The sequence below is a fragment of the Tympanuchus pallidicinctus genome, unplaced genomic scaffold (genome assembly GCF_026119805.1).
Source record: "Tympanuchus pallidicinctus isolate F22 unplaced genomic scaffold, pur_lepc_1.0 scaffold3, whole genome shotgun sequence".
Classification (NCBI taxonomy): domain Eukaryota; kingdom Metazoa; phylum Chordata; class Aves; order Galliformes; family Phasianidae; genus Tympanuchus; species Tympanuchus pallidicinctus.
This window is the reverse complement of record NW_026294747.1, coordinates 56,092,997-56,113,661: the sequence shown is the minus strand read 5'-3', so window position 1 is coordinate 56,113,661 and position 20,665 is coordinate 56,092,997. Positions and strand designations below refer to the sequence as shown.

At 46.4% G+C, this 20,665-nt stretch overlaps 1 protein-coding gene across 1 annotated transcript in view; it reads left to right on the top strand.

Annotated features, from left to right (window-relative positions):
• Positions 1-20,665, top strand: part of MDGA2 (MAM domain containing glycosylphosphatidylinositol anchor 2) — a 303,099-nt gene that overhangs the window by 83,568 nt on the left and 198,866 nt on the right. The window contains exon 3 of the mRNA XM_052692294.1: positions 12,091-12,230. Coding sequence (XP_052548254.1) covers positions 12,091-12,230 — 140 coding nt within the window. The remainder of the gene's footprint in view (positions 1-12,090; positions 12,231-20,665) is intronic.

Genomic DNA, 20,665 nt, shown 5'->3' with positions numbered 1-20,665 from the left:
AAAAAGCTTTTTGCTTTTCTCTGCTAGCACTGTTTGATGTGCTTTTCAGTAATGATTTGCTCAGAGGAGGAGGAGGAATGGGGGTCTGCAGGCAGCCAGCCAGCCCAGTGGACCTATCTCCATCCTCAGCTCCATCCTCAGCTCCATCCTCAGCTCCATCCTCAGCTCCATCCTCAGCTCCATCCTCAGCTCCATCCTCAGCTCCATCCTCAGCTCCATCCTCAGCTCCATCCTCTTCATTGGGAACAGCTGAAATCCCGTCCTCAGAATCCCCAAGTTCTGCATCTCAGTTTCACTTCTCGCTTTCTGCTTCTAAACTTGTCACAGAGCAAATGCTAGGAAGATTTTTAAAGCAGAATAAACGCGGCTGCACGCTGACTGGCTGAGCATATGGAGCAGATATCTTTTTCTCTTAAGAAACCTGCGCCCGGGAGGCACGGATAAGTTACTCGGCTTCACCCTTTACAGGATCTGTCATTCTGCTTGGGCTGCATCTATCGGACATCTGGTGCTGCGAGTAGACAACCTCATGAAAGGAATTAAAAAACGTCCTGTTTTTTTCATAGGAATTGCAGTGGGGATGGGAGCAGGCTGCTCGCAGGATTTGCAGATTAACTCTGGGCTGATGGCTGACGCTGGCTTGCTGTGCTCATGAAGAACAATGGCTGTGCCTCATCCTGCTTAGCAGAGCTCAGCTAGAAGAGTTTGTAAACTTTTTTTGCTTTTCTTCTAAAGAGCAGGAATGAGCGAAGCCATGAATTGGGATTTTGCTGCAGGGTAGGTGTTTGAGTTTGTCACGATGCTTTGGTAAATAGGAGTTGAAAAGTAAGTCTTGCTACTAATTCTAAGATTTCTTTATTCTTCAGATGCCTATTGCAAATAATCCAAGCTTTCTTGAGCCAGGCTCTTTAGGCGTAGTGTCTCCTGCAGCAGCACCAGGTTGGATTTCTGCCACCTATATAAACAACGCATATTTTAGCATCTAAAAGAGCTTTTGCTGTCAATGCTGGGGGAAAATCTTGTTCTTCAGTCTTGTAATGCTGAGTAGGTATCATGCGCTTTGACACAGCATTGGCAACTACTCAGTCAGACCATCAAAGTATGAGAGCTTGTGGCTCTCTTATTGTCCTCCACATTATAAAATGTTCAAACCAGAGCAGGAAAAATGAATGCAACAAACAACCAAAACCCTTTCCATTTTGAAATGATTATTTTTGAGCATCTTACAATCACAGGATCACAGCGTGGTTGGGTTGGAAAGAACAATCCTCCCAGTCCCCCAGCTGTGGGCTGGATGCCCATCAGCTCAGGCTGCCCAGGGCCCTGTTCATGGCTTTGGGCATCTCTGGGGATGGGGCACCCACATCTCTGACCATCTTAGTGGTCCTCCTCTGGATGGTTCCAAGAGCTCTCTGTCTTTCTTGTTCTGGAGGCTCCAGACCTGGATGCAGTACTGCAGAAGGGGCCTCACAAGAGCTGGGTGGATGGGGTACAAAGAAGTTGGTGTGACTGGCTGGCATATGCTCTGGGGAGGAAACCTCTGCAGTAATGGGCTTGCAGTAGAATATAAGGTTGAAAAAACCTGAGAGATTACGTTTGAGTGTGTTAGATGCAGGAAGGGCATACATCCAGTGTGGAGGAAGGTATTACTGGTGGTTGTGGGTGCCCCATCCCTGCAGGCATTCAAGGCCAGGCTGGATGTGGCTCTGGGCAGCCTGGGCTGCTGGTTGGTGACCTGCACACAGCAGGGGGTTGGAGCTGGGTGAGCACTGTGCTCCTTTGCAACCCAGGCCATTCTGTGATTCTATGATTATTAACAACATAGAGGCTGCAAGGAAATGTTCATCTCTTCCCTTATCTGCCTGCTTCTATTCTTATAGCCTCAGCCCTGATGCTGTCCTTATTGAACCAAGCACGCGGTGACTAAAATAAGCCAAGTTCTCCTGCCTGATAACATTTTGCTTGCGTGTGTGGCTGGGGGGCTCTCAGCTGATGGCAGCTCCCTGCAAGCTGGCTGTCGTGGGGATTGGTCATGGCTGTGCCAGTGCTGCTGCTGAACTGCAGGGTTCTGTAGCACTCTGAGAAGCTTAGCGCTGGTGATTAATTTCGGCTGGGAGAAATGAGATACATTTCCCACTCTGAACTGCTTTAACAGGCTTACGCAAATTTTGCACGAAAGGAGCAGCTCCATAATGGAACTTAATGGCTAATTGCACTCTGTTAATAAAATTGGAGATGTCATCAGCCGCTGAAAAAGGACTGGTAAATCATATAAACAATAATACACAGCCTAATGTTGTGTGAGTACCAAGGTGGGAGTCTAATAATTTTCTTCATTAATTTTTATTGATCTGTTGATCGTTCATTGACATTTATTGAAATAAATCAAACTGTTGACACCGAAATACTGACTAAATTCTGAGGACAAATTACATGTTCAGTGGCACATTAGTCAGGAGCTATTAGTTGGGTTTTGCAAGGGAAGGAGATCTTAGGGGAGGTGATCTCTGGTTCTGCTGCTCTGCCTTTAAATCCACATCCCAGTCAGTGTTAGGCCAGCTTACACCGGCACAGCCCATGGTTTCCAAAGGGAAAGAGAGCAAGATGCACTCGTGCTGCTGCTTATCTGGGCTGATGGCATCGTGCTTTGGCTGAAATTTGGAGATGTGTTAATTTATGCTGTGAAGAACCAGGATTTTCCCCAGGCTGCCTGGAAGGGCTTCTGAGCAGTCACAGCGAAGCGATGGAAATGGCTGCTGCCAACTTTGAAATGGTGTGTGTGGTTGTTACTGAATGGTGGATGGGAACACTGAATTCCCCATTCCTCCTTGGGAAAACTGCCTCCCTCTCCCAGTGAAGATGAAAGAGTAGGTCAGTCTACAATGACGAATGATGCTTTGTTCCTCCAGGCTAACTCTTGCTGATGCTTACAGCCCCTTGGGGACAGCCTGCTCCTGGGCAGGCAGTCTGGCATCTGCTCCTGCTGCTCTGTGGATGTGAATGAGGTCATAGGCCCCCAAAAAACCAAAGGCATACAGGCAGTTCATAATGTGAACCAGGGGCCGTTAAGCTCCATGTATGCAGCTTTCCTGAAAGTCATTATCATTATAACAATGATTTTTGCTTAGTATAAAGTTATACTGAAGTTATCATGAGAAGACTTCTTATATCTCATCCAAATCTTCTTCTTTTAGTTTAAAACTATGGGATGACTGGGCTTAGTCAGAAGAACCCAGCAACTCCCAGCACAAATAAACCAAAAGCTTAGCATTTAATTCAGACATTTCATTGAAACAAGTCAGTTCTCTGCAGCTTGGGGTGTGCAGGCTCCCTCCCATCCAGCGTGCCAAGGACTGAGGGAAAACTCCTGGAATACAGGATGTAATGGGAAGATGAGTCATTTTCTTGGCACTACTGCCACCTGTGTTTTTTATTCTTTAAGCTACGTTTTTCTTTTCCTACTGAAGCTAAAAGGAGTGACACAAGTTTTGATAGTGCCTGGAATGTATAAAATGTGGTGTAATGATTTTCTTGCTTTATATAATGGAACATATTCCAGTCGTTCAGTGGTTATGGTTACTCCCACATCCAACATTTCAAAACAAAGATGTGAAAACTAGGTGTGAGACATTGAAGTATGGGAAACACAATTTTAATTCAAGAAATCATATTTTCCTCCTAAAAGGAGGTTTGTTTCCTTGGTACTTGCTGATCACTGGCACAGATTTGTGCTATCTCACAAGAAATGCAAACTGTTATTTAAAAAGCTGTTTATTCTTGCTTAACACCATAGAGAAGCCTTTTTTTTCATTCATGTAAGGTTGCGTATTTTGAAATTCCTCTTTAATGTTAAACTGTCTGTCTGCAGTCAGTGACAGCCTTGCTGAGCTGCATTGCAATTAGGGAAACCTTAATCCTGAGTGCAGAGCTGAGCTGAACCAGAACTGTCCTTTTTGGGACAGTGTGATCACTGCTCTTGGCAGTCACGTAGATTCGGTGGTACCTTCAGTGGGACATCTTCATAAGCTGTATTTCTATTCCTTTTGCCTAGTTTGATGGAATATCACACACCACACCTGGCTTTCAGATGAGAAGTCTATTCTCCCACAGCTGGCTCAGGGAGCCAATAGCTCCTCTACAGCACAGTCCTGCTTTTAAGCTGTCCTGTGTCCGTTTGAACACTTCCACCCTGAAGGCCGTGACCCAAATGCTGGAGCACAGATTTTCTTTGTGCCCAGTCGTTCAGGCAATGTTCTTCCATGGGTTGCTGGCCAGGATGGGGCTGCCTCCAGAGAAGCCAGGACTTATAGCTTTTCCACCAACCTCATCCTGGGGTCCAGGTAGATCTATGGAGGAGCCAGAGAATTTTGGTTTGCTAAATCCTAGCATTAAGTGAAAGTACAAACCCAGGGAAAAGCCACTTTAAAGTTCTTGTTGGATGCAAGCCCCAACTGTGTTCTGCGTGGTTGCGCTCCATCGGTTCATCAGTGAGCGCCCTATTACAGATGTGCCATGTTATGGACCTTGACGTGGCTTTGAGCAATATATTGTTATGTGTGGCACTAAGATTAATAGGTCTGGGCATCTCTGTGCCCCAGAGTGCCTGGATCTCGCTTCACTTGCTGCTCTGCTTGGCTGCGGAGGGGATGGGAGGTGGAGGCCAGTTTGTGCCAGGAAGAGATGATGCTTTTCGAGCAGGATGGGAAGAGAGCATGGACCAGGGGAAAGAGGCCCAGAGGGGACCTGCTCAGAGCATTTTTGGTTCTGGGCAAGGTCTAGAATGGGTGTCCAACCTTTTGGATTTCCTGGGCCTCATGGAGTAGGGAGGAATTGTCTTGAGTTGCATATAAAACATATACTTAATGTATATGAATAACAAAACTTTGATTTTTTAAAATAATTTTAATTATAACATTAAAAAGAAAAACAAACAAATACCCATGAGATCAACCAAAGCATAAAACTATGGATTGAATGCATGCAGGACTTTAGAGCCTGCCCAGGTCTCCAGTCTCTGATCTCAGTCCCCTCAACCTCCAAGGAGATCTGTGATGGTCACAACCTCAGTTTAATGGAACTCGAGGTTTCCTAGACTGTCCCATGCCATTTTGTGACCTGTGGTTGGTTTCTGCAGCATTATATATGTGTGCAGTTTCTTTAGGATTGAATCTACCTTTGCGGTGCTCTTTGTCACCAACTGTGCTTCCATAGTTTTCTTTGTTAAAAATACATTTCTGAAAGGCGTTTTGTCAAAGTGTGCAAATAGAGGTAATGGTTAAGAATTCAGGATTCATTTTTAATGAGTGATTTTTCATACTTTTGATTTTCGTGTTTGTATGCTGTTCAAGTTGGGAAAAGTCAACATATTGTCTTTCCTGAGTCTGTGGTAATAACCGAGATATGTTTACTGCTGAACTCTAACACTGCTGAAACAAGTCTGGCAATATCATCTGCATTGTGATTCCAGGAACAACAAAGTGTTGCTTCAATTAAGCCTGTCAATTGTAGATCACTTCTTTTGGAAGCTTCATAGAAGCCACTGCTTGAAATCTGTTGCAGACTGCTCAAGGAGCAATTAGGGAGGAAGATGCAGTGTAGAAAGATTCCCCTATACACTTGTCTTCCCAATTATCCCAGCTCTGTGTGAGCATAGGAAGATGCCATAAGGACGTGTCCACCGGATGTGTTGAGACATTGTGACAGCATCCTTCTCTAAACTGCTGGAATAAGAGACTGGGAAATCAATTGTGGGGGGCTGCAATGTGAACACAGAAAGAGTCAAATGTGATGCAGTAAGACATGACTGCTGGGATAAGTTTTAATTGCCCATTTAAAGATGTCAAGAAGAAGTAAGAAGTAGGAAACAGCACATCAGAGGAATCAAGTCTTTGAAAGTGTAGATAACAGCAGGACAAGGGGAAATGGTTTGAAGTTGAGGGAGGGCAGATTGAGGTTGGATGTCAGGGGGAAGTTGTGTGCTGTGAGAGTGGTGAGGTGCTGGAACAGCTGCCCAGAGAGGCTGTGATGCCCCGTCCATCCCTGGAGGTGTTGAAGGCCAGGTTGGATGGGGCCCTGGGCAGCCTGGGCTGCTGTGAAATGGGGAGGTTGGTGGCCCTGCCTGTGGTGGAGCTTCATGATCCTTGAGGTCCCTTCCAACCCGAGCCACTCTGTGATTCTCTGAGTTCTTTGCCCTTGTAGATACACCTGCTTGTGAGCCACAGCGGTTGACTGTATAGCTTCATGCTCTCATGGAGTGGCAGCAGTGATAACATTGAAGTGCAGTTTCTCTGATGGTTCAGTGGAGGTAGAAAGAGACAAAGTTGCTGCTGGAAATGTGTGTACATGGTGAAAATGGTTTCCTTCTCTGCTGTTCTAGGACAGCCTACCAAAATCCTGAACATAAATGTTTTGAGTCCCATAAGCGCTGAGCAAGCAGTAGTTGTTGAATGCTTTGAGCTAGTCCATTGGTTGTTTTAGGGACTATGTTCTCCTGTCAGTTTCATAGAAAGCTCTTAATACGAGTTGGTTTGGTGAGGTTTTTTTCTGTTTTTTGTTTGTTTGTTTGTTTGTTTGTTTTTGCACAGAATGGTGCAAAGATTGTAGTTTATATTGTGTATTGTATTTGTGCTCCTGTAGTAAACCCAAGGTCAAAGCAGCACCTGTGAGACTGGAAATCTGCTGTGGGGCTGCTGCCAGGCAAGGAGAAAGTGCTGCAGTTCTTCTCGAATGCAATTCTCTCTGGTTGCAGTTATTTGCTGGTGAGATTCACTCACACAGAGCTTTGGTTGCAGTCTTGTTGGAGAGCAATGCTCAACTCTGAGCAGTGTCAGAACTCAAATTCATTAATCAGTTGCTTTTAATTATTTACTTCAGTCTGAGCCATGAGAAGAACTTAGTGATTTGTGGACCTTGCAGGATTACTTAAAACGTGATTAAAAATGATGTATGTGAAATAGGAAACCCATAATGATTATGTTAGAAGTGTGTATTTATTATGAGTAACATGCTTTACCTCCTGCAGGAAAACATTTCTCCCAATCCCACGGCAGGATCCGTGCAGGCACATCCTTACGTGTATATGAAGAACTTTCTGGAAAACTGGGTGTGCTCCAGACTTTGGACACTACATGGTCACTGTGTGTGCATAGGGCTGCGATGTCCTCCTGCACAGCCAGGCGCCCTTAAAAGCACTGGGACCAGCACTGTGCCCTTGCATTAGAGCGTTAGCTGCCTTCCCAATGCAAGGCATCAGCCCTGGCTGTGCCCACGTGTAATTCTGTTATCCTCCCATTTGTTTCATTTGTTTCAGCGGTGCTTTTCATTGTGAGCTCCTCTGTGTAAAACCAATCAGCAAGAGTGAAATCCCCAGTGAGTTTTGTGCAATTCTGCAGTGTAATAAGGAGAGGAAATAATCTTTTCTCTCTTTTTTTTCTTAAGAACGTGAAGGTCTAAAGTAACTGTGTACGTGTTTGCAACTCTCAAAAATGAGTTTTCCCGTACTCCTATCAGCTCTTAATTCTGCTAATTGCATATGAAGTGTCCGGGGATCTCGGTGGTATTACTGTGATGAATGCACTGCCCTGGCACAACAGCTCTCATCACTACAGAGCTTGGAGTGTTTTACTGTGGGTAACGTGGGGTTGGACACCAGCTGGAGGTTAGCTGATAAATGTATTATTAGGCCAGTTTATTTCTGTTTTTAGAAAGCGTAGTACTCTTGGTGGGGAGTGAGGATGGGAAATGTTACACAAGGACATTTCATTATATAAATATTGAGAGTCTCAATTAACATCTTCATTTTCGGGTCCCATGTGGAACAAAAGCCAGGCATCCAGTGCAGGGAGCCTTTGCTTTTTCTGTTTTCGTAGCTTTATGACTGTACGTTACCTTCAGCAGCCTTAGCAGACAAGTGATAGCAGGGAGAGTTCTGTAGTGTATAAAGATCTATCAGCATGAAATACTTCTTACCTGCTCTCACTCTACATGCCCAGTAGCATAAATAACCCTCGTTCCGTTGTTGAGCTGTCCATGGCTGTCCTTGCCTCCCAGTCTCACAAGAGAAGGATGAAGAGCATTTTTTTCCTTGCATTGATTGGACTGTTTTTGCCACGTTGCTTAATGCTTGCCTGTATCTCTGTGGCTTAAACTGCATTTCCAGAGCTCAGGAAGCCTTCTTGATCGATAGCACCAACATGAGGAGCCACCGTGCCAATTAAATCACACTGCCGCTTCCCAACGCTGCTGTCACAGGCTGACCTAATTTTGGCACTACAAAGCTTATCAGTAGAGTATCTATTGAGTTATAGGAACTGTAATGCTGCTTCTAGGAACAGGCAGATTTCTTACCCCCTTACAACTCGTTACGCTGTCTGTTTATTGTCCTTCCTGCTGGGCAAGTATTAAAAAGTTACGATCTATGACATATGGTCTGTGTCTGTTGGTATCTGTTTCTGAAACAGTAGGTATGTTCTGGATGAGAAAAAGGCCATTGTAATTCTCCAGACATGAAGACCCCCGATTCTTTTGAAGATTTCTTTCTTATTTGAAATGTTTTGGATTAATAGTAGCAGAGTCAATCATAGCATCAGAGAACGGATTGGGTTGGAAGGGACGTTAAAGATCACATCGTTCCAACCCTCTGCCCTGAGCAAGATTGCCATGCACTGCACCAGACACCAGATCCAATAATAATGTGTTGCATGCCGTGAGCAGATATGGCCTGTTGTGTTGCTGATGCAGTTTGAGGCCACCCAGTGACCAAGCTTTGGGTTGAGGAAAGACAAGGGCAAACTCTTGCAAAGGTTGCATGCTGGTTGTTTACAGAGAGTGGTGAGGTGCTGGAACAGCTGCCCAGAGAGGCTGTCCATCCTTGGAGGTGTTCAAGGCCAGGTTGGATAGGGCCCTGGGCAGCCTGGGCTGCTATGAAATGTGGAGGTTGGTGGCCCTGCCTGTGGCAGGGGAGGTTGGAGGCTCAGGGTCCTTGAGGTCCCTTCCAACCCAAGCCATTCTGTGATTCTGTGACTCTGAGTTTGTTTACTTTTTTGGGTGGCCAGCTTACTTAGAAAAACTCTTCTCGACTTTGGCACTTGTTCAGAAAACAAATGTTATACTGCAGGTTTGATGGAGAGTGGCTGTGCTCACATTCATCATGGCATCTGCTCTGCCCTTTGTGTCTTTATTAAATGCATCTGGATACCTGCATCCATATTTGCACAAATGTGCGCAAGAACTTTACAGTGAGGTGACGGAGCGCTGGAACAGGCTGCCCAGGGAGGTGGTGGAGTCTCCTTCTTTGGAGATGTTCAAGTCTTGCCTGGATGCCCACCTGTGCAACCTGCTGTAGGGAACCTGCTTTGGCAGGGGGGTTGGTCTCAATGATTTCTAGAGGTCCCTTCCAACCCCTACAATTCTGTTATTCTGTGATTCTGTGTTTCAACTTTGGGCATTTCTAATTTTGCCTTCACAGAAATTTTATGACACCTTTTTCACCCCCGGATCTTTGGGATCTGTGCCATCTGGGGAGCTTGTGGCAAGTTGAAGCCTTTTTGCTTGTGTAGACTTGTGTGTGTACAGGAGAGGGGAGATGAATTGAAATTGCTGGAAAAGAGCAGCCAACAACGGGGACTTATCTTACATCAACACATAATGAGACACAGAGAAAGGTCAGCTTGGCACCATTCTTCATAGGAAAGGACTCTCTTGGTGTATTTGCATCACGGGGAGGTTTGTTGTTGGTTTTGTTGTCACAGCTCTGTCTGATCTCACACTGAGCTTTGTGTGCACTGCGCCTGCGTGATGCCAGGACGGCAGGTGATGGATTCCTGCATGTGGTATTTACTGGGCATAATCACAAGACAAATACTTCTGAAGTGCCACAAACAAAATAAATGCCAAGGATGTATTACTTCCATGCCTTGTCTGCCATTAAATCCTTGGAGGCATATTTCAGGAGTAGCTGTAATGAATATTCCTGGTGAAGAGAAGGAGGTGACATTTTGTAATTACACAATGTCTTCTGAACCATAGGACATTAAAATTAAAGGAGGAAGAATATTTTTAATTTTCCTGCATTCGTTTTAGTCTTTCTTAAAGCAGTATATACTTATACTAATACAGAAGGAGTTGTTTTTTCTTTTCTGTGTTGCCATTTCAAACGTAACAGATGTGGAGCCATGGCACAGACACTAAATCAAAGGATGCTTCAAGCGTAATTTGAAATAATATGAATACAATATGAATTAAAATGTCATATTAATATAATATGAATGTAAAAGGCAGCAGGATGTCAGTGTAATGTTGCTGACTCTCCTGATTTTATCTGGTCTCCTCATCTGTGCTGAACTGCTTCTGCATGTCAGCAGTTTATGCTTTGTGTTGTGGGAGATGGTACCCAGCCGTGGGGTGGAGCTCATCGTACCATGGCTGTGTGTGGCAGAACAAGGAATAGATGCCTGTGATCCTTGAGGTCCCTTGCAATCTGGGCCATTCTGTGATCCTCTGACATTTCTGGCATGGCAGAGGGACAGTGAAGAGCAGCCCAGTGGTTTAGAGGTCTTATTTGTTTCCTCTAAGGAGCAAACAGGGTCTCCATCCCTACAGAGAGCAGCTCTGCAGGGCTGTGGGGAGGGCAGAAGGCAGTTCTGAACAAGAGGAAGGCAAAGCGGACCAAGCAGGCATGCTTGTCTGGCTGCAGCCTGGTGGGGAAGCTTTTTGCAATGCCGTTGGGTTTGAGCAGTGCTAGCAAGCTGTTCTGTGCTGCTCTCTGGTCCCTCCTGGAGCCAGTTGCCTCGTGCCGTCAGGCTCGGGGCACACTGTGATGTGGGAAGCATCTATTGCTTGCAAAAGCTCTTCCTCCCACGCCGGTCTCTGCAGGGAGGACAGGTTTCTGAAATGCTTGCTGAAGGGATTAACCTAAGCCGAGCACATTGAGAAATGATCTAAATATAGTAGACTGAGATGGATGGGAGCAGTGCATGGTAGTGAGGAGTATCAGGCTTAGCCATTGCAGCCTGACATAATTATTCTCCTCCTGCTCCTGTACCTGACCCGGCACTGTCCTGCTCAGGTCCTTTCCTTGAACCTCATTTTCTACAGCCTTCACAGAACGAGGGCCAGAATTGAAATTAAGGGCAGTGTTTGTATGAGATCCAGGCGCTGTGCAGCAGGTGGTGCCTAAAGCTGCATGCAGAGCTGCAGGAACACTGTCTGTAGGTGGGCTGAGGAAAAGGCAATGAGCAGCGGTGTAGAAGCATGCAGGTTCTATGGTGGGAGCACAATCAAGTCCTTCTGGGCTCTATTTTTCTTCCACTTTCTGGCTTTCTCGATCATTTAAGGCTTCAGTTAGGACTAAAGCATTTGTCCACCATTGGAGCAGCACGCTGATGAGCAGAGAGGGCAAACTGCTGGGTGTTTGAGCCCCACCAGAATTACCATTTATCTCTTCAGCTTTTGTTATTTCATTTGGCAGCGGGGTTATAACTGGAGCTCCGCTTTCTTCTCCTATTGATTCACTGTCTGAAAATTTTAATAGTTGTGAATTTCATGCTGCAGAAATAAAGATACAGCCGGGAACATCCACGGGAGAATTGCTAAAACAGAGCTGTAATTTGTACATTTGGTATCAGGAACAACGTTGCTGTTTTCCTACATGTACAATGTGTAGAACATGGTCACATCCTGCAGCTCGGACTGAATTTACAACAAAATTAAGGTGAGGGTTTGTTCAGCTCCAAGCCCTGATCCGTTTGACAGCAACAGGATTTCGGTATTAATGTTGAGAAGGAGCAGCATCACCCCCGCCGTTTCTCCTGCTTAATTTTAATGGTTTAATTAAGGCACCTCATTTGCATAATGCACGCGATAATAAGTTTAGAAAGATATATAATGACGAGAACAATAAGAGAGAGCTCATTTAGAAATGGAGCCCAAAATAACCAGAAAGCAGAGGAGCTCGTGAAGGCTGTACCCTGGGGACCGCGAGATGGGGCCGAGCACCGCGGGCCATTTTTTGGCACCCGATGTGGGTTTGCTGCTGGGGAGGGCAGGGATGGCCAGGTGCTGTGCTCACTGCTCTCTGTTTGCACCTTGCAGCCCCCCCCACCGTGCGTATCGTGCACTCAGGCCTGGCGTGCAACATCGAGGAGGAGCGCTACTCGGAGAGGGTCTACACCATCCGTGAGGGTGAGACGCTGGAGCTGACCTGCCTGGTCACCGGCCATCCCCGACCACAGGTGAGCCCCCACCCAACTCTTTGGGACAGCTTCATCTGCTGCTCTGCTGCAGGGGGTTAGAGGTTGATGCGTCAGGATCCGTTGGAGGATTCGTCAGGGCTTTTGTGGGTTCGGTGCTGCAGTGCCGCAGAAGGAGCATCATCGGCACAAAAAATGATGGGTTTTGAGTGAATGGTTATCTGGGAATGTTGTGGTGTGATGTGGGGCTGCAGAGGTTGGCAGAAGGAAATACAAGTGTAGGTAGGGAGTGCTGAGTGGTGCGCATCAGCTGAGCCGATGAAATGGGCTGAGCTGGGGGGGGGGCCTCACTGAGCTCCCATATCCTGGCCATGAGCATGGCATGAACCATGGCATTGAGATCCTGCAGGAAACTGAGGTTAAACTGAAGGAAACTATCCTTTTCCAGGCCTGGCTCTATTATTTTAGAGCATTTATTCAAAGATAATCTGGTCGGTCTGTGCTGGAGCTGCCTGGTATCCCCATCACCATCCCTCCTCCATGTGCACCTTGTGAAGTTATTTTACATGGAATCACGGGATCATTCAGGTTGGAAAACATTTCTTTTCCAGAAGATCTCAACCCCACCCCACCATGCCCACTGCCCACATCCCTCAGTGCCACATCTCCACGGCTCAGGAACACCTCCAGGGATGATGATCCCACCAATGCTGGGCAGTCTGGGCAGTGCCTGACTGCTCTTTTGCAGAAGAAATGTTTCCTGATATTCAACCTGAACCTCCCCTGGTGGATGGAACCTGAGACCATCACCTCTACACTTACCCATGTATGCAACTGATTCACATTCTTTGTTTTCTTCCTTAAGAGCTTTTGGTTCTTTTCTGTCTCCCTTCAGAACCACTCTATGACAGACTTTCATGCAAATACTGAAATATCTGAACTACTGCAGATGAAAATGGCTCTTTCCAGGAGCGAGGTGTAGAGCAATGGGCAGGGTAGGATCTGTCCCAAGCTCAGGGAGGGAGGGCTGTGGCCACCTCTCTGAAACTAATTAATGTTCCACTGCCTGCTGCTTTTCTTGCATTCCTTCAACCCCCCCAGCCTTTCCTTATCCAGCCTTATTTCACATCTTTTTTAGATGCAAAGCAACTGCTTTTGGATGGAAATAAATAGCACCTTCATGTGCAAGCAGGAAAGAATAAGGATAAGTTGATACTTAAGCATGTTCCCTGGGAGAATGTTCCCAACCCACCTCCTCCAACAGGGCTGACATGTGCTTGGTGCAAAGCTGCAGGAATCAAAGAGCCTTCCCCCTCCAAGAGGCAGCAATGCAAGAGCACACTATTATCTGCCTGCAAATGCTTTGGGCTAGCCATGAATGGTGCTGTCTTAAGCAGTCACAAAGCTTATGATGCTGCCGAATCAAAAAGAAAAAAAAAAGCCACTGTACAACCTAAGCTTCTTATCAAGAGAGCGACCACATGGCTTCCTTTTTCCCTTCTCAAAAAACCTCCGTTCTCATTCTGAGATTCAGGATAGAAAATTGATTTCTCTTCGTTTTACCTGTTTATAGATTTTCTTTGTCATACGGCACCTCCGTCTGCACCCTTGCACTCACTTTCGTGCTACAGCTCTCAAAGATTTGCCATACTTTATGTTCAGATTAATTGCCTGAGGGGTGGGGATAGCTGGTGGCCTCAGATGGGTGATTCTGCAGCAGAACACAGGAGGCTTGGCAGGGCTACATTTGAACGTTTGCCTTTTTATCCCCTTCCTATTAAATTTCCATTCAGTTTTTACAGCCCTCTTTCCCACCCCAAAGATGACGCTGAGACTTTTTGTTGCTGTTGTTAGTTTTTTTGCATTGCTGTGTTTAAACTTCAGCATGCCTTGTCTATGGGAGCTGCAGACCCCTGGATTCCATTCCCTTGGACTCTGTGCCCATAAAATCTGCCTTCTCTTAAGCAAGGCTGTGATGAATCTCAGCAGTGTTCTTTTGTCAGTGGGACTATTGGGGAAAAGCAGGCATCGAGCTCAGACAGGAGATCGAGATGGATGTAAAATCAGCAAGCTGTGGCTTGCTGTTAGCAATTGCCATAAAACTTCTCTTACCAGTCAATAATTACTCCTGGGTGTTTTAAATACAAGCAGGGTGTTTTAAATACAGCACAAGGTGTTTTTTCATACTGCTGGTTGGATGCATCCTGCCTGGTCCTTTAGGGGAGCTCTGCCTTCCACCCACATTCTAAGGTAATTCACTGCATGAATATTTTCGTGATTATTGCACAGAAGGAGGCTGTGGATGCCCCATCCCTGCAGGCATTCAAGGCCAGGCTGGATGTGGCTCTGGGCAGCCTGGGCTGCTGGTTGGCGACCTGCACACAGCAGGGGGTTGGAGCTGGATGAGCTCTGTGCTCCTTTGCAACCCAGGCCATGCTGTGATTGTACAATTTTAGATGGTTCCTACAAGCAGCAGATGTAAGGTTGCTGCACAGGATCAGTGCAAGAGGAAACACAGCAAGTCAGGTGCAGCTTGTGGAGGTGCTGAGGTGGACAGTGTGCTGCTGGGAGGATGGTCAACATTCATGAGAGGTGGTGGGATAAGGACTGTGAGGACTTCTCGTCTGAAATCAGGTTCTGTTCCTGATATGCAAGCTGAGTTTGTAATTGAGCATCTTAAAATCCAGGGGTTTGGAGCGACAGTTAATTACACCTGCAAAAGAAAAGACTTTAAAATCATGCACGCTGCTTAACAAACACTTTTTTTTCTTGTTATTGGGGCCAATTAGCTGCACTCACCTGCTTTCCTGATCCTTAGCTCACAGTAGGTCTCCCCAGCTGTGGAGAGGCAGATTAGAAGCCAAGTAGCTAATGGTAGAGGATAGAAAAAGGAAAGTAGTGGAGGAAAATATGTAAAGTTTCTTGCTGTGGGTCCCCTTGAGATCGCAGCCAGGCAGGCAGGTGTCAGAGCTGGCAACTGGCTGGAGAGGGTGCTGGCACTGCTGGCCGGATCATGTCAAGGCACTGAGCTTGGGGAGGTCAGCAGGAGCCAGCCTGACTGCAGAGTCATCAGGTCTTCTTCTCTGATGTTTGTCTGCTTGTTGCCTTCCTCTTGGGCTGAAAGGAGCATGATGATGATGTGTGAGCTTCAGACCACTGCTGTTAGCTGCTGTAACACTTGGGGTCTTCAGAGGCTTTGTGTTCTGCCATCCCCAGGGCTGACCATCCTTCTCAATGCCCCCATGGATCATCCCCAAGGGCAGCAGACCTTGATGATGCTGTGTTCCAGCCTCCTGCACACTGTTGCATTACTGTTACTGGCACATTGTCTGCCTAGTTTTCCTTTCCATCATATTGCACTTCCTTCTGGATACATCAAGAGAGAAAAAGGCAGCGAGAAAGTGCTGCTCATGGGTCACTCTTGAAAGGATGTACCAAAGCTGGGACCCTGGGAGAAGAAATAGTTTTGTTCTCCCTCATGTCAGTACTCCTGTGTGCTTTACCAAAGTGCACATTTATTCCTTTTTGTCTTTCCAGGTGTTGCCTTTAACTTCTTGATCAACTGATGTATCTCTGTCACAGACATGCGTGTGCCTCAGTCTGTGATCTGCTCTGAGTCGTGTTGCAGTGATGCTGCTTTGTAGGGGCCTCTCCTTGGAAAATACATTTTTGGCTTTATTCTGTTTTCCCATCTGCAGAGCTCTGTGTACAGGTACTTAAAGGCAGGCAGAGAGATGGAAACATGCATTCGGTGCAGTGGTGGCACCTGCAAAGTGGAAGTGGTTTTGAAACTGTGTAAAAATTTTTTGTGGTCTAATCAATATCAATAAGTCCACTGGAGGAAATAAGAAAAGCTGCAGCCAGTGCTGCAAAGGGAGAGAGTTGGAAATGCTTGTACACAGTGCTTCCCCAAAACATAGCTTGGCTCCTAATTGTGCAGAAGGCTCGGAGCACCTCAGCACAACAGCTGTGCACTGACTGTGTAGCACTGGAGCTATTACTGCTATTCATGATTTGCAGGATTCTTATACATGGCACTCATCACTTGATCTATTAAATGCGCCATTAGTTGCCATAGAAACTAATTTTTCTTGATGAAGTTTTTTAAAATGCCAAAATATCACGCTCAGGTGAGGCTAACGGTGGGTGGGCAGATGCAGCCATTACTCATAAATTATCATTTTCCAGATGTTGCCCAATGGTGAGCATGGTTTTTTTTTCTTTTTTTAATGAACAGAATTCATCATTTCCCTTCCTGTCTGGGAATGGGAGCACGGCAGATGATGCTGCTGTGTGTCTGTGTGTCTTCCTAGGTGTGGCCCTAGGATGCCAGCGCTGTGTCCATCTGCTCTCCTAGTGGCATCTAAGGCAGCATGGAGGTGGCTGAGACCTGTGGTATGGGTACCTTACTTGCTGCTTTATGCAGCTGGTAGGTGACAGAGCAGGGGCTGCCTGCATTGCCCATTGCCTGCTAAAGGCTGAGACAGAGGCTGTGTTGGCAGACCTTCGCTTACATCAGGGTTATTTTGGCACTCATTGTCATTGATTCTTTTCCACATATTTTAGGTCTGTGTGCTGTCAAACCTTGGCTTACATCATCCTGTCACCTTCTGTGAAGCAAAATGTGCTGTGTGGAGCCCATCGGTGTGGCCCGGTGTCCTCCAGTGGGTGGCAGGCCCCCATGGCTGTTCCCTTGCCTTGCACCTAGGTTGGGTGGGAATGTTACGTCTGCTCTGCTGGGGTTGAGTTTCTTAATGAGTGATGCCCTACATGATCTCATGGCCACAAGTGTTTCTGCCTGTTCTGACCTACCGTCTGCCTGCATCCACTGATGTAGTCCTGCCACAAAAGGGAAGGTAAGCTTAGAAATGGGTAGAAACCACTCATGGCTTTGGGATAAATTCAGCCTAGCACCTTGTGTGCAACACATAGTATGGTCCTTCAAGACAGGTATGCATGCTCTACCCCCAAAGAGCTGTGGGAGTCTGCCTGTTCTGGGTTGTAACATGTGCTAGTATGCACTGAAGATTCCTTCTGCAGAATCCAGTCAGAATCTCCCTCTCACATTCTTCTCCTGCCATTTCTGGGCAGCACTCCCAGCCTATGCCTCTTAATTTCCATTAAGTCACAGGGCTAAGCTATGTGTTTACTCCTGGTTGCTTGCAAAGAGGCTTCCCATGCTCATGGTGTGCAGGGGTGCAGCTCCTTTGAGGTGTGGGACAGCAGCTGGGTATGAGCCAGCACTGCACTCTGGAGCTTAAAGAGCTGTCTGTGCCCTGGCGTGCACCAGGCCCATTAGTGCCAGTGGGAAGAGCAGGGATTGCTTGCCTTTGGGTGATGCTGTGTGTGGCCGGGAACAGAAATGGTCCCTGGTAGGGGATGTACTCATGTACCATGTTTGAGGCCCCAGAGATCGAGCCATGTCTGGACTGGCTGGACTTGCAGGACTGACCAGTTTTGCATCTGTATTGTTGCAGCCATTTTCCATGTGTGATGTGGCAGGGTTTTTATTGCAGATTTGTACTGCAGGAGAAAAAGAAAAAAAAATCTTTAATTGTCATCTGATACTGAACAGTACAGTGGGGCTTGAATGAGTAAAGCACTGAAGGAAGCAATAGAGAAGTTGGGAAACCAGATGTATTACAAGGGTGGCAGTGGGAGACACCTTGGGTACCTCATGTTGGCCTTCATTCATTTTCCTTTCCATAGGAAGTGTGCAGTGAAACTAATGGCTTGGCCAAGGAGAGAGAAATGGCATCCTGCTTGCACGGTGCACCTTCCCTTGTGATGTGGTGCAGAATGGCTTTGGAGATGTGGGAAGCAATGAAGTAGCACAGATCAACAATTAGAGGGAAGGATCAATGGCTGGAACAGAGGGGTGGGTAAAGGGCTAGCTCAGCTGCTCTTACAGACCAGAGATATAGTGCTGAAGGAGATGAGACTGCCATCCAGTGCCCTGCAGTCCAAGATGGGGCCCAGCTCAGCAGCCTGTGCGATTTAGCACTTAGAAGCAACATTGCAGAAGCAAAAGTTCTAAAAAACAAATGGATATGAGGGTCTCGTTTGCATGTACGAGGAATCATTTTTCCCTCTTAATTGAATGTTAGGAATAAGCCAAGTTTTTACAACTGTCTTGTTTTTATTCCTTCCTCCAAAGGCTGAATATTTTCCTTGCAGATCACGCATTGCTCCTTGCATCCCAAAACGAAAAGAACCCAAAGCTTTTCAGTTGGTCCCAGCATCTCTGCAGAGTGGGTCACTGCACTTCTTTACACAAAGCAGTGCTGTCAGCTGCGGTCAGAGCGTGTTGTGCATTCAGTTTAGTGATGCGCTCAGATGCATGAGCATCTCTGTCCCAGGAAGCCTGCTACAACTCCAAAGGTGTCCTTCTTGCTTGTCCTCCAGTGTAGCCCCTCTAGGGGGATGCTGTGATTTCTGTCCCCAGTGTTTATTTCTCTTGTCAGGGCAGGGAAATGCTGTAGTGCGTAGTGAATGCATGTGCAGTGCTTTGCAGAGGTGTGAATTCAGGTGCAATACTTGAGGAAGAAAATGTCAAATTGACTGCTCATAGCATCAGCGGCAAAAATGGCATGTAAATTTTAATCATGTTTCTTTTAGTGCTGAAGAATGATAGAAATACTTGCCCTTCACCAAGAAATGTGAGCTTTATCGAGTCAAACATTTACAAAGGGGCTCTCAGCATAAAAAGCAGGCTAATTTAGTCATGAGTCAGGCTGGATTTTGTCAGGTGTTCACTGAACATTTGTAAAATCTTTCTGTGAACTGAGGAGTGTCGCATGAAATCATCATCCATTTCCCTAACAAGAGTACAATTACTGTAATAACGATATGCAGAGGGCAATAGGAAAGCAGCTGTTCCACGGCAAATAGCCCCCTCCCCATAAATTACTTTATTTGGCTACATCAGCAGTTAATAAGAATGCCTTCCAATTAAAGCAGAAGATGTAGCATCCAGTTTGCTTCAAAGGAGCCTTTTATGTTTCACTTGCAGCTGATCAAAGCCAACTCCACGTGGGTTGTTGTTTTTTTTTTCTTGTTTGTTTGTTCTGAAACGCCGCTCTTTACGTTGTAATGGACGGAGTGCCAGAGCATGTTAATTCTTCCTTTGCACTCTAATCGGGTAAAGGTAAGGTTGTGCACCAAGTATTTAATATGGCACGTGCTTTAAATAACGAAGGTGCTCTGTGATGCACTGCAGTGCTGTGCTGGCTGCTCTGTGGGAGGCTCTTTGCTGGAGCTGGAAGCACTGCATGGTGCATCTGCTGCCTGTCAGTGTGCAGCGTTCTCCCCATCTACAAGGGGAAGTTCAAGAGTTGCCTTTGCTTGCTTCTAAACCTCGTTTGCTGATATTTGGATGTTGTCTCAGTGGCAGATCTTAGAAAGGCTCAGCTGTGAGAGGAAAGTCTTGAAGATGACAATGTTGAAGTAAGGGCAGGCAGTAAGTGAGAAAGGAAGGAGCTTACCTAGCCATTCCTTTAACTGTGGTTTTATTAGGAAGGTTTAGCCTTCCTAATAAGCAACCTGAGAGAAAACTCAACCCATTGCAAACAATACTTCACCCCCAATATGTCTTCATAGAATAACTTACGTTGGAAGGGACCTTAAAGATCACAGAGTCTTAGAATGGCCTGGGTTGCAAAGGAGCACAATGCTCATCCAGCTCCAACCCCCTGCTGTGTGCAGGTTACCAACCAGCAGCCCAGGCTGCCCAGAGCCACATCCAGCCTGGCCTTGAATGCCTGCAGGGATGGGGCATCCACAGCCTCCTTGGGCAACCTGTGCCACTGCCTCACCACCCTCTGGCTGAAAAACTTCCTCCTCATATCAACTTAAATCTCCCCTGTCTCACTTTAAAACCATTCCCCCTTGTCCTATCACCATCCATCCTCACAAACAGCCGTTCCCCCTCCTGTTTATATGCTCCCTTGATGTACTGGAAGGCCACAGTACTTGAAGGGAGCATTCCAACTCCCTGCCATGGGCTGGCTGCCTAGGATCCCATCCAACCTGACATTGTACACCCCCAAGGGTGGAGCATCCACAGCTTCTTTGTGCAGCCTGTTGTAGTGCCTCACCACTCTGAAACGTTTTCTAGTATTTGCTGACTCCTGCTAGTGCCTATAGATGGGGAATTGTACAGAAACAGAATTGGCTGGAGTTGTCTTAGTTGTGTGAGCTGTGCCTCCTCTCCACCGCATCCTGGAGTGCAAGATATTTTGGGGCAGTTGTAACAAGAAAGACGTGCAGCATTCTTTATGCTCAGTGTGCTCCTTGTTTATTTTATTCTGAATAATATAGGCATTTGTATCTTGCTGTTTCTCCTGGTTCTAGGAGATGTGCACTGCAGGGCAGTGCTGACTCAAGTGATGGCTGATGACTGTATGCATTGTGGTACATGGATTAAACACAGTCCTGTGAACAGCAAAAAATATGCACCTTGCTTTCCATTCTGATAA